Source organism: Penicillium odoratum (assembly GCF_028828045.1).
Source record: "Penicillium odoratum strain IBT 22623 chromosome Unknown utg000001l_segment0_segment0, whole genome shotgun sequence".
NCBI lineage: Eukaryota > Fungi > Ascomycota > Eurotiomycetes > Eurotiales > Aspergillaceae > Penicillium > Penicillium odoratum.
Window position 1 is genome coordinate 2175948 of NW_026643143.1, and position 12316 is coordinate 2188263.

Consider the following 12316-nt stretch of genomic DNA (forward strand, 5'->3'; position numbering starts at 1 on the left):
GCGGATTCAATAGGTCGGCTTGTAGATGATATCGAATTTTAACAAGCTTTAACAAACTTCTTTTGAGTCATTGACGGAATTGATTCATAGTACCAGTGTATAAAGATAGCCTAAAGGAAACATGGCCGAGTTACATGTAGAAACCAACACATTTCAAAGATCTTTGCTTCTCAGTAACAGTATGACTCGTCTAGAGCTCATTAGAGAAAAAGACGGAGTCACATTGGCCACCGCTGAATTCCAGGGCCTTTTGTTTGGTAGGGTACATATAAACAAAGGAAAGGTAACTTCCCGAGCCCTGGGGCTTCTTCTGATTGCACAGCTGGTCAAAGTTCCTGCTAGCAGCTTCCTCCTTTGATGCTTTAGTAGTAAAGTAGCATCTGCCATTGCAAAACTTTCCTTCCACACCGTCGCAAGCAGCCTTGGTAACTTTATCATCCGGCAATTGATTACCGGAAGTCACACAATCGGCTGTAACATAACGAGTCGAATCAAGAGTAGTAGGATCGCAAACCATTTTTGCATCACCGTTTTCTATTATGACGCTCCATTTGCTTCCAAGACAATTTTGATCGCACCCTTTGTTGGTGCGGCAATCTTGACCAGGACTGTATTTCGCAACAGCAGACGTAGCAAAGAGTGTGGTAATGGCGAGAAGGAGCTTCATAACGCTTTTTGACTATGTAAAGGTAGGATCCGTGAGTTGACTCGGTCTCCCAGATGCATAAAGTCAACTAAGGGGGCTTGAAAGGCTTACTGGAATTGGCGGTTGGCTTTAGAAGCTTGCAAGTCAGGAGTAGATATAAATGGTTCCTTGTTTTGTCAGAGCGGATTGCTTTGACGATGGAGCGAGGCCTTATTTATAAGAAAAATGGAGCTAAATATTGAAGCAACAAGTTACTTGTTTGTGTGAATTAGATAGCAAAGTCAAAGTAAGGCATTGAAAAGCAACTGAGACATGCGATTGTCTATACGACATTGCAGCTACATCACAGCATGGCATTCGCAAGGAAAAGGCAGGTATCGCAGACTTATGCAGTCTGCATAGAGATAGCAGACCAATAGGGAGCTACACACACAAGCCAATGAGTCATAATGTTATATGAACAGAGAATCGAGAAAAGAAGGAAGTTGACATGCGGTGTAACCACATAAAAATTCAATGGATATTGGCGTGCAGATCCATTCTGTAGATCAGATTGCGTCCTTCCGGCAAATGCGCAGTGGTGGATACACACGCATACATACATGCTGACAGCATTTTAGCCTCTGTTAGAACCGAAGCTTTTTTATCGTACCCGCTGAGGTTATACATCGTAACATAGAGGACGTTATAAGCTAAAATAGTCATTAGGAATTGTGCATGAAATATAAGTTCAGGCAAAGAGAAAAGCCCTCTAAACAACCGAACTCGTCGCTATCTCACTCTTTCGTGGCCTTGAAGCTACTCATGTTATACTCTGAAGACTGCATATGCACAATATGCTAGTTAGCTTGATGTATTGCTTTTTTTACTTACATCTACGGTTCACCGCTAAGCTTGGCTAAGAAAGCTGGATCCTCTCATGCTGAGTGACATCATTCTAGGCAATCTAGCAGGTCGTTTATTGTTACTGTGACATAATGCAGGGTGAGGTAGGACTGTTTGCAATCATATTTGAATAACTGCGACTTGTAAACTTGATTATGGATAGAAAGTCCAATTCAAAGAAGCCGGGTCAGCCTGGTACATGATATACTTAATGCCCCATGACGATAGTCTCCACCTTTGCGTCATGTTTATGGTCCTTCTGCCACTGCTTCGAGTACCGGACTCCAAAGCCTTTACTAAAAACTTCGCGCACAGCTTCAAGAGGCATACCCTTGCACTCGGGATAAAAGAAAACAACAAATATCCAGCCAAAGAAGCAAACCGCAGCATAGAATCCAAAGGTCCCACTTGGTGTCAAGCTTTTCATCATAGAAAGGTATGTCGAAGAGATGATAATATTACAGCCCCAGCAAGTAACAGTGTTCTGACATTTGTTAGTAGTGATATAAAGCATGATAAAGAGAAGAAAACATACAAGCATGGTGCCCACCGCTCGAACCTCCAATGGGATTAGTTCCATGCCAATCCAAGCGATTGTAGCGACGCCGGACGAATAGCAGGCAACGTAGCATATAATCGCTACCAAAACCAGATCACCGGGCCAGCCGATCTCGGCGGTTTCCACTTTCAGTGTCTGCAGATTCACGGGGATATACATAAACGCGATGACGGCTACGATCATGCAGATTGACATACCCAGTACAGTGATGGTGAGGATAATTCGGCGGCCAAATCGATCAACAAGGAACAGGTTCACGATGGAGAAGACGAAATTCGTGCCTGAGACTGTGATGCCAACAGCGGTAGAGTTGGTGAATCCAACCATGGAGAATAATGTCGAGGCATAGTACATTAAGGTATTGAAGCCACCGAGCTGGCTGATTGCCATCACAACACAAGCCGTTATGACGGCACGAGCAGTCGCCGGAGTGTTGAATACCCTTTTAAGAGTGGTCCATAAAGACTCTTCTGAAACGTCCTGGGAAGTCTCTTGAAGAGAAAGTTCGATGGAAGTGATTTTTGCTTGACGTTGTTCAACAGTAGACGTGGGATAGATGCGCAAGAGGACTGTATGTGCTTCATCGAATTTGCCGTGAGAGACAAGCTGACGAGGGGACTCTGGGCAGGTGACCAGGAGTCCAGCGAGTAGAATAGCTGGGGCAGCACCGATACCCACGGTAGCTCGCCATCCCTCTCCATGTATCTCGGCGAAACCCGCGCCGATCGCGCTGGCAACTAGCTGGCCGAACGTGACGCTCATGTTGTTGAACGCCACCATCCGGCCACGGTACTTTGCAGGAGCCAGCTCTCCAACTGATGGAAAGATCGAGGTTAGCGGAGTCCTTCCAGCGAGTAGGGGATAGACTTACTGTACAGAGGAACAATCATAGCAGCGCCTCCTACCCCAAGGCCGACCACAAATCTCCCAGCAGCAAATTGACCAACGGAGTAGGCACAGGTCTGCAGTACTGAGCCTATGACAAACAAGAAGCAAGATCCCCATATTGGCCAGCGACGACCAAATTTATCAGCAGTGAGACCAGCTCCTACCGCTCCTACCAAGGCACCACCGCTTGTCAAAGATGTCACCATTTCTTGTTCGTTCGTGCTCAATACATGACCGAGGGATGTGCCGATGGTAACCAGGACAGACGATATGTATCCCGTATCATATCCTAGTAGAAGTCAGTGCATCATCTCCTGTGAGGTGTAAGGGCCCAGGGGTATACCGAATAAAAACCCGCCTATTGAGACAACCACGGAGATCAACCAGGCAGCCTTGGAGGCAGCCGTTGACTCAATGCTACTGAGTTCAGTCTGAATATTGATGTTATTGGCTTTGACGTTCTCAATTTCCTCAACATCATCATCGCCCTTGTACGGGTCGCTCATAAGGCTAAGTTTCTTAGCGGTATTCATATCGACCGTATTCAAGAGAACTAGCTGCAGATAATTGGAACTGAATGATTCCAATTGAGGAGTTCGATGGGGCCTTTTAAGCCAGATCTATGAGTTATCCACCTTGCCTGCATACCCCGTGGGGTAAGAGAGACCAGTACATCACCACGTCGGGGAAAAGTGACGATCTAAGAACACTTCAGGATACGGGATCAAGGTACATGATTACCTGGAGAGTGATTGGCTATGAGGGCTAATGCCAAGTTTTATTTTCGGGATTTATTTCCCCAGCAATGTGACATTCAATGTTTATCCCCGCATTCTCCACACTCTTGCTCGGAGGGAAATTTCCCCCGCGGCTGAGTAGGTTGGCCAATTGGCATGAAACGGGTTGAACCTAAACGCTAAGCTTGGAGGATTCCACTTCGGTAGGTTATGCCGGCCTGCCTTACGTCATTTTCATTATACTTCCGGAGGGATTTGCCTTGAATCATTCTATAACATCATTTAATAGGACATTCCTGTCTATTTCCTCTCATAAAATTCAGACCGGCTGATATCAATGCTCACGGCTATAGCCTGAGACTCTAGCAAACGATGCATTAGTGGTCTTGTCTCAGACATACAGTGTGTCACCTACAGTGGACTGGTTGTATCATATAATTATCATAGAATGTGGAACAGGAGACAAGAATGATATTGGAATGGAATTAAATTCTTGCCATATTCATGCTGCAGAATGCCACAGTTAATACTCATTCTCACTACAACAGATAACCATAGTTGCAAATCAGATGAAATGTACCAATATCTATCTTAAATGATGCTGAAGGCTCATCATCGAAGATGAAGTTCAAATGCAATAACACGGCCTTGAGAGTCATGTGATAAGCCACGTGATTAAATTGTGATTCATCATAACATCGGTTGTCACGTGGGCGAGCGCTGATAGATAAGATATCAATCATGCCTGCAACGTTGAACAACGCAAGCTTACATGGAAAAATGTGAGAAGTCATCATTGATGACATGTGTAGATATGAAACAAGCATAGAATAAGTAAAGTAATTGAAAGAAACATCAAGATTCGAAAAAGCGGATATTAGTTAATCTGAGAAGTCATGCTTCTTTCTACCCAAATGTTGTAGTGTATGTGATCTGTCAACTCATTCTACAATACGCAGCTATCATGCTTCTTTATCTGCAAACACCTGCATCTCTCTCTCATTTAATCTTTCCCCTCAGCTATTACTCTCTTTTTCCCTCCACTACCATTATCTTGGTGGTTGGATGGAATCCTGATCTAGTACCCTCATCTACCGCCCAACATGTACGAATGTGCGACCTGCGAGGATACTTTCTATTCTCGCGACGAGTGTGACGAGCACATGGATGACTACGATCACTGGGTTGAATGTGACTCTTGTGACAGGACATTCAGATCACAGAGGGCCTGCGATCAACACATGGATGCATTGGACCACCATCGTCTGTTTGAATGTGAAACCTGCACCAGCCAATTTCGTAGCCAGGCAGGAGTCGAGCGTCACATGCGTGAACTCGATCACTGGTCAACCTATTGTGTCCCCTGCGATCGCGAATTCAATAGCGAGAACAACCTTCGCATGGTATCAGCCCTCTCACCCGATTCATTTGCTTCAAAACTAATGACCATATCAAGCACCGCAACTCACGTATTCACCGAAGCTCCGGAGTCCTTTGCCCCTTCTGCAAGACTGAATTCGTGACAGCCAGTGGCGCATCCCACCATGTCGAGACCGGGTCCTGTTCCAACGCCCCCACTCTGAACCGCGAGTCTATTCACAGGCTCATTCGGGCGTCTGACAGCCGGGGCTTGATCACCAACCAGCAGATCGAATGGCACGAAGAGAACGTCAAGTACAGCGTGACTAACGCTGCTTACAATGGCACTGCTTGGGAGTGCTACTGCTGCCACCGCGGATTCCGTACCCCTGCAGCCTTGACTCAGCACCTCAACTCGCCGATCCACAAACAAAGGATCTACCACTGCCCCAACGGTAACTGCCCTAAGGAGTTTAACTCGTTGGCTGGGCTGTTTTCACACCTCGAGAGCGAGTCTTGTAAGTTTATGCGGTTTGAGCGTGTCCAGCAGGTACAGAAGAATTTGAATGATGCGATTACCGGAGGAAGACGGCTTCTTACTATCTGATTCATGTCTTTGGCTTAAGATATCAGCAGTTGGCTCGCATACAATATGCTAGATGGTACTTTGTGTGAGGTGAATTATTTGAAGAAATGAAGGCCGAGTGCATGAAACGAAGTGGATTCGAAAGAAAAAGACGATCCAAGTGAGGATTTGGATACGCTCCACAACTCTTATCATGTATGATACCTTCAACAGATACTAAGCTTAAGAAGCTTTACAAATATCATTGTCCTTTAAGGCACAACTCCCTGACCAGCACTTGACCGTCGAGAATTTGATTTCATGTATAAATATATAGAGGGTTTGTCTCCACTATTGAGGCTAGCAATTTACCTCAAGTACTAATATCAAATAACTTGCTAGTTAAATATGGTCCAAGCGTCACAGATCTAGACCCCCCGGAAAAGCCCTAAGCCTAGACCGGTAAGCCCCCATTAGCCCCGATAAGATCCTGATAAGATGCCCCTGATAAGCCAAGCCCCTCACCAAAACCAAACCTTCCGTCATCTCATTCAATACCCCACCAGGACACAATGACAGACTCCCAGGAAAAAAACAACACCCTAGTAGTGGGTATATCCGGTCCCTCGTCCAGCGGAAAAACCACCCTTGCCCGCCTCCTGCAGCGAATATTCTGCGGGGTGGATCTCCTGCAGCCGATCTCAGGAACAGGTACAGCCGAGATCAGCACGGGGAAATTGAAATTGAATACATTTATCATCCACGAAGACGACTTCTATTACCCCGATGATCAGTACGTTATCCTACCCCATCCGTATCACCATTGTCTGAGTCTGAGTCTTACAATTTAGAATCCCCTACACAACCACGAAATCCGGAGAAAGAATCCAAGATTGGGATACAGCCGCTGCTATCGATACCAATTTTCTCGCCCAGGCTCTCGCTTACGTGCGCCAACATGGAAAACTCCCTCCACGGCTACAGAGTAAAGAGGATCAAAATGACGCAACCGATTCAGGCGTGGATGATGAGTTGGTGCGTCAACTGAGAAATACCGTTATCGAACGACTTGGTTCTGGCTCGGAAATGAAACTGAAACCGAAAACTATCGCTTTCATGGAAGGGTTTCTTCTATATTCTGCCCCGGAACAGGACCAGGACCAGAAGAAAAGCCCCCTCCAAGCTGTTCAATCCCAAATCCACCTCCCACTCTTTCTTCCGGCTTCATATACGAATGTGAAAACCCGCCGGGAAGCACGGAGTGGATATGTAACTGTCGGTCCTGTACCGGATGTACCAACATCGACATCAACACCAACAGCTCCATCGAATGCAGAAGGATCAAAAGAACATCCAATAGAGATAGACCTAGAAGCAGAAGATGATCGACCACCTCAGAACTTCTGGGTCGATCCACCCGGATACGTGGATGATATTGTTTGGCCACGGTATGTGGAGGATCATGCGTGGTTGCTTGTTGCAGATAAATCTGTGGAGGGAGATCTAATTGCCAGGGTTGGGGAGGGGTTGGATGTTAGGGTTGATGCTGGGGTGAAGGTTGCGCCTGGGAGGGGAGAGGGGGGATGGATGTTGTTTTGAGGTGGGCTGTTGAGGAGATTTTGGAATTTTATATTAAGTTTCAAGTGTGAGTGAGTAGCCACGGGTATGGATGATATGAATGGGGGTTTGATTTAAACTTGAGTAACTTGCTGCACGATGAGCCTATTCATACAGTTTTCTTTTGTTTCATGTCTTCACACATTAGTAAGGACCTCGCCAACCGAGGAGGTAATCGATTCGGTCTCGCAGTGGGACGGTGATATTCACAAAAGGGGTTTGAGGAGCCGTATCAGTCATGTTGACAAACATAGACCCGATCAGACTGTCATCTATCGGCTCTGTTGCGGCGAAAGGATCATCTTCACCGGCAGTGAAAATCATATCAAAAAAGCCAGAATCGTAGAGACGGTAAATGATCCGACTCACAACAGCAACAATACAAAACAAAATGATGAATTGGGTCATACTCCAAGATCTCTTCTTATCATCAGGCTTGGACTTGGGTGGGTTGCGGGTAGTAAAGACCCCAGGAGCAGGAGCAGGCGAGACATTCACAACTTCATGAGAGCTATCATTCTCGGCCTCCATGTACCGAAATTCCAGATCTTCAATCGTACCCTCGGTATCCATACAGCTTCGAATCCGAGGCATCCAGATAGGATCGTTCCGTGGCATTCGGGTTTTCCAGGTAATGGCAAAAAGGGCCAGGTTGGAAGGAGTGCAGATAATTTGAATTTCTGAAATGCCCATGTCAGTATCAGGAGAAAAGTCGAGATCGATGGTCTGGAATCCGTCTCGGGGTTCATGGAGATGAGCAGAGAATTCAGCGTCAGGTCCACCATACACATAAAGAGTCAAACCGCACTTCTCAGCCCAAAATCCACGCTGGATAAGATCAATGGTGCAGACGGCATGATATTTGATAACCCACGTTTGGGGATCATTGTCGACGAGCAAATCAGCACGAATAGTCTGCGTCACTTTGAAGTCCTTGAGGAATCCATAGAAACGTCCATCACAAGGTCGCACTGGAATGACTAGCTTCTCGAATATGGGAAACTGGCCCATCATACAACTTTCACCGAGGGTGTGTCGCTTCAAATGGGTGGTACGAAACTCGATTCCTTGGCCGGGAGGAGTCCAGAAATACAGATAACCGGTGCAATCATTCTGCAGTCGAGGCAATCCCGGAAGAACAAAGTTGAACCATCCCCTGGATGTCCCCTTCTCCAAGGGCAGTACAAATGAAATAGTCGCCTTGTAGACGGCGGGTTGCACTTCGCGAGGGCAGAAGATGCGGAAGATGCCATTCTCGTGGAGAAGTTGAGGAGTCGAGGAGAAAAACGATCCATACGACGAGAGAGGCGAGCGTGGGGTCTGGACAGGATACATCGATTCGACAGGACCAATTGGGTAATCATCAACTACCCCATAGGAGTCCAAGATGTTATGAATATCGCACGGTGTTCCACAAGATATCTCAGAAGAAATTGTATCCGAGTGAAGCTTACCATCCTTGCCCTCGCAGAAATCCGTGAATGCATTCACAGCAAGACTCGACTTGTTGGTGATGGGAGCTGGAGGATTCGACTGCATAACCCCATCATCATCTCCATAGATCTTCGATTTGTCCACAATGCGATTCTTATTCGCGGACCTCTTCATCGCTGCAAGTTTCTCTCCCAGCAAATATCCTGACCCAGACTCAGATCCCGACGAGGCCATCGAAATAGCAATTCTCCCAGGAGCACTAGCCTGATGATGATGTGGATTCGAGAATCTACTAACAGGGCGCGGGATAAAACTCGGTCGATACACTCTGACAGACTCGTTCGACGAAGTGCCAGATACATGGACAGACATACTACCCTTGTGCTTGAACCCACCGATAGGTCGGTCAGAGTCAGAAATCGAGTCAGGCAGAGAAGCAGTCTTCGCACTTCTCTTTCGGGAGTGGCCGAGATTTCCAAGTGGGTGGTTTTCCTGGGAAGGTGAGTGGACATTGTTCACGATGGTGACGCCTTCAAAGTCGCCGTTTGGGCTGTCGAGCAGAACGGTGGCATGCTCCGAGGAATTAGATCTGTATTCAAGATGAATCGCACTGTCTCCTGGGTACAGATTTGCACTTCGACTTTCGGGCGTGAATGGGGTTTTGATCCTCTCGTAGTCGCGGGAATGGAGCTGGGCTAGGGTTTCTTTCAGCTCGGCGCGGGGCTCGGCGAGGCGTAGGGAGTAGTCCACGACGAATTCTTTGGGCAAACGGGTATTTAGAATAGGCTTGTCAAGGAAGGGTTTGCAATGGATCTGATTTTGATGTTGTCATAGTCAGAGGCGCACAGTGCATACGAAACTGCGGCTAGGGCTGAGATCTCACCTCGACCGTCATCTTGACTTCGACGTGATCTAAGGGATCACCGGACCAGTCTGCAAACACATCCAGGTCACTAAAGGGACTCATGGCGGAATCCATGGTGGCGAGTATTGGGGGTTGTGGGAAATAAAAAAGAAGTTCAAGGTAAACAAGAGAGGAAAGAGCGAAAAGTCAAGTGCAAGCAAGTTGCATAAGCCACAAATTAAAAAGAAACAGTAATCAACTGCTAGTGTCCAGTATGTACAAGAAGATAAGGATGAACCAGACTTTTTCCTTTTTCCCATGAAAGAAGAAAACAGAAAAGAAGTGGAAGTAAGCATGAAACAGTCAAGACAAAAGACCTCCCTCCACCCTTTTCTACCCACCGATTGCGCCTGGAAATATTGTAAAAAAGGAAATACCCAAAGCCACCCAGAGACATAACCATGAACGTGATATCTAACACCCCCAGTCTATCCAGACAGACAGGAAATTTTTTATTGAAACAATAGGAAGAGCCAAGGAGGACCATCGAGGTCAAAGCGACCAGGCTCAAACGTTTATCAAACGAGTGAAGAGAAGGGTAAATGCGGAATCTCCATCACTGAGGAGTTCCATTCGGAGAAGCGGGAGGGTCATAGGCAGCGCCGTATCGGTCCCCTTCAGGAGCCATCTGAGAGGGCAAAATCGGGGTGGCCGAAGGAGATGGCGGGTTGAAATAGCCTTGAGGGGTGCCAGTCCCGTTGTGGCCTGCCGGATAGCTGCGATTTCGTTGCAACGGAGGGAGAATAGTAGAACCGGTCGAGTATGCGGTCCGAGGGTATCCCTGGGCCATCATCGCTCCTGTCGAATCCGGGGTCTGTCGCGAGCGAAAACAAAAGAAAAATCCTTAGCAGGGTCCTCCCAAAATCCAAACTCACTGGTTCGCAGAGGGGTGCCGTACAGGAGTACCAGGTTGGTTCATCGCCATTAGCTGCCCCACAGCGGCTTGTTGGCTGGATCGAGCTTGGCCTGATGGGTCTGGCATTTGAGCCATGGGGTTTGACGGCATCCCACCGTAAGACATCTGCAGAACAGAGGGTTAGCTCAATGTTAAGGGTGTCAACCGGGTAGAACTAACCCCGTAATCTGGCACCACCTGGCCTGTCGAGTACTGCATTCCTGGAGTCTGGTACGCGTTGGGCTGTCCATACATGGTCGGTTGAGCGTAGGTCTCCATCGGACGAGCCATGCGACCATCCGCATCCGGGTAGAGACTCTGGCGACCATAGTCGATGGAGGTTCGCGTGCGTTTTACCGGTGCTCCATAGTACGCATAGTCCCGACTACTTGTTGGATAGCCCGCAAAGCCCGCTGTAGGGGGGATCTGGACCGACTGGCGATCCGGAGACCGAGGAGGAATTGCTTGCGGATACTCAGGATCCTGCCGGACACGCTTCCTTCTAGCTGTCAGTAACGAGAATCAAACCCGTTAAAAATTGATCACCTACATCATGGTCCGAGGCTCCTTGCGAATGCGCAACTTGACTCCTTGGTCTGCAAAGGACCGGGAAAGATAGGTGGATTCCATCATGCCCGGGAAGCTCTTGGGGGGTGAAACTACCTCACATTAGCACGACCCACGGCAGTTGCTGAACTTGCACTCACCTGTGAAACGGTCTGAAATAATGGTCTTGAGGTAGGTGACTTGATCTCTGGAATCGAGCCTTGTCAGTCTTACCCTTCCCGAACGCGGGCACGCGACTCACCTTCGCATCTCAAACAAGGTGAACTTCAGGCGAAACTCGCCCTCGATCTTCACAGACAAGTCCCCGAAAACGAAGAAACCTCCATCTACAAGGTATTCAAGTCAGATCCGTCCCTTTGCTTCACAGTCAAGCTGGGGTGGCGCCTACCACTGTTGTCAACGTCCTTCAACCGGTGAAGAGACGAGACTAGAGTTCCTGCTAAAGCTGTCGACGGAGCGACCGGCACTGGACGATCGTCTGATGCATCGTACAAGCTGCAGCACATAAAATAGTAGGGACTTTGCAGGTAATGTCTTGGGTGAGGTTAGTTGCAACTCGCACTCGCACTCACACCTCACACGTGCTGGGACGAAAAAAGGCACTCACTGGGCAAGATAAGAACCCTCCTCGCGCACCCGGAGCTGAACGATCGGAGGTGGATCGATAGGTTTGCGCTCCTTCTCCTTGCCCCCAGCCACGCGCGCCCGGTCGGGCTGCTGGCGAATGGTCAGGTCAAAGTCAGAACTGGAGTTGCTCAACATGGTCAGTGGGTTCTTGAGTCTAGTAAGGTAGGATAGTAGAGGATTGAAAAGGCAATCAGATTGATGGGGGGAAAAATAGCACAGCTTTTTAAAAAGGACTACGAACCTCTGGGCTTCGCGCGAGAGAGAGGCGTCTGAGAACGTCGATGCACTCATCAAGACGGGTGGAACCAGGACCCGGGTATAGCGCACAGGTCAAGATTTTTAGGCAAGGTGAACCACGCGTGGGCGGCTTCTGGGTAAGTACACTCTGCGTTTCCGAGGAACACACACAGTAAAGACAGTTGGGGGGAAATGAAAGGAAAGAATGGGTCTTAAAAAAAAGAGCCAGTACTAGTCACGATGTCGTTTTGGTTAAATTTGGGTGGTTGTTGGAGAGAGAAGACAAGCTGTAGTGGGGGGAATTAGGACTTGGAACGGTGCGGGATTCACGGTAGGAGCGATGATTTCCCATGGATTGGTGCTTAGTATGACTTTTTTTCTTTTTTTTTTTTCTTT

General features: G+C 47.8%; 6 protein-coding genes across 6 annotated transcripts; 2 read left to right on the forward strand and 4 right to left on the reverse strand.

Moving 5' to 3' along the window:
- Positions 1-190: 190 nt before the first annotated feature.
- On the reverse strand, positions 191-517 carry N7520_000804 (uncharacterized protein; the record flags this gene model as incomplete). The annotated part of the gene is made up of 1 exon (XM_057134739.1): positions 191-517. The coding sequence occupies one exon, from the start codon at positions 515-517 to the stop codon at positions 191-193; it is 327 nt and encodes a 108-aa protein (XP_057000675.1).
- A 1222-nt stretch (positions 518-1739) lies between these two features.
- Positions 1740-3511, reverse strand: N7520_000805 (myo-inositol transporter; the record flags this gene model as incomplete). Its single annotated transcript, XM_057134740.1, has 4 exons — positions 1740-2015; positions 2067-2905; positions 2962-3267; positions 3322-3511. 4 exons carry the CDS (start codon positions 3509-3511, stop codon positions 1740-1742), a joined length of 1611 nt encoding a protein of 536 aa, XP_057000676.1.
- Positions 3512-4818: 1307 nt separating this feature from the next.
- N7520_000806 (C2H2-type zinc finger protein) lies at positions 4819-5681 on the forward strand (the record flags this gene model as incomplete). Its single annotated transcript, XM_057134741.1, has 2 exons — positions 4819-5118; positions 5172-5681. The coding sequence occupies 2 exons, from the start codon at positions 4819-4821 to the stop codon at positions 5679-5681; spliced, it is 810 nt and encodes a 269-aa protein (XP_057000677.1).
- Positions 5682-6211: 530 nt separating this feature from the next.
- N7520_000807 (ribosylnicotinamide kinase) lies at positions 6212-7238 on the forward strand (the record flags this gene model as incomplete). Its single annotated transcript, XM_057134742.1, has 2 exons — positions 6212-6432; positions 6491-7238. The coding sequence occupies 2 exons, from the start codon at positions 6212-6214 to the stop codon at positions 7236-7238; spliced, it is 969 nt and encodes a 322-aa protein (XP_057000678.1).
- A 162-nt stretch (positions 7239-7400) lies between these two features.
- On the reverse strand, positions 7401-9669 carry N7520_000808 (uncharacterized protein; the record flags this gene model as incomplete). Its single annotated transcript, XM_057134743.1, has 2 exons — positions 7401-9503; positions 9574-9669. 2 exons carry the CDS (start codon positions 9667-9669, stop codon positions 7401-7403), a joined length of 2199 nt encoding a protein of 732 aa, XP_057000679.1.
- Positions 9670-10150: 481 nt separating this feature from the next.
- vosA lies at positions 10151-12012 on the reverse strand (the record flags this gene model as incomplete). Its single annotated transcript, XM_057134744.1, has 9 exons — positions 11925-12012; positions 11664-11837; positions 11445-11590; positions 11298-11382; positions 11197-11243; positions 11040-11148; positions 10670-10988; positions 10493-10615; positions 10151-10408 (listed from the first exon to the last, which is right to left on the reverse strand). The coding sequence occupies exons 1-9, from the start codon at positions 11972-11974 to the stop codon at positions 10151-10153; spliced, it is 1311 nt and encodes a 436-aa protein (XP_057000680.1). The 5' UTR covers positions 11975-12012.
- Positions 12013-12316: the final 304 nt, after the last annotated feature.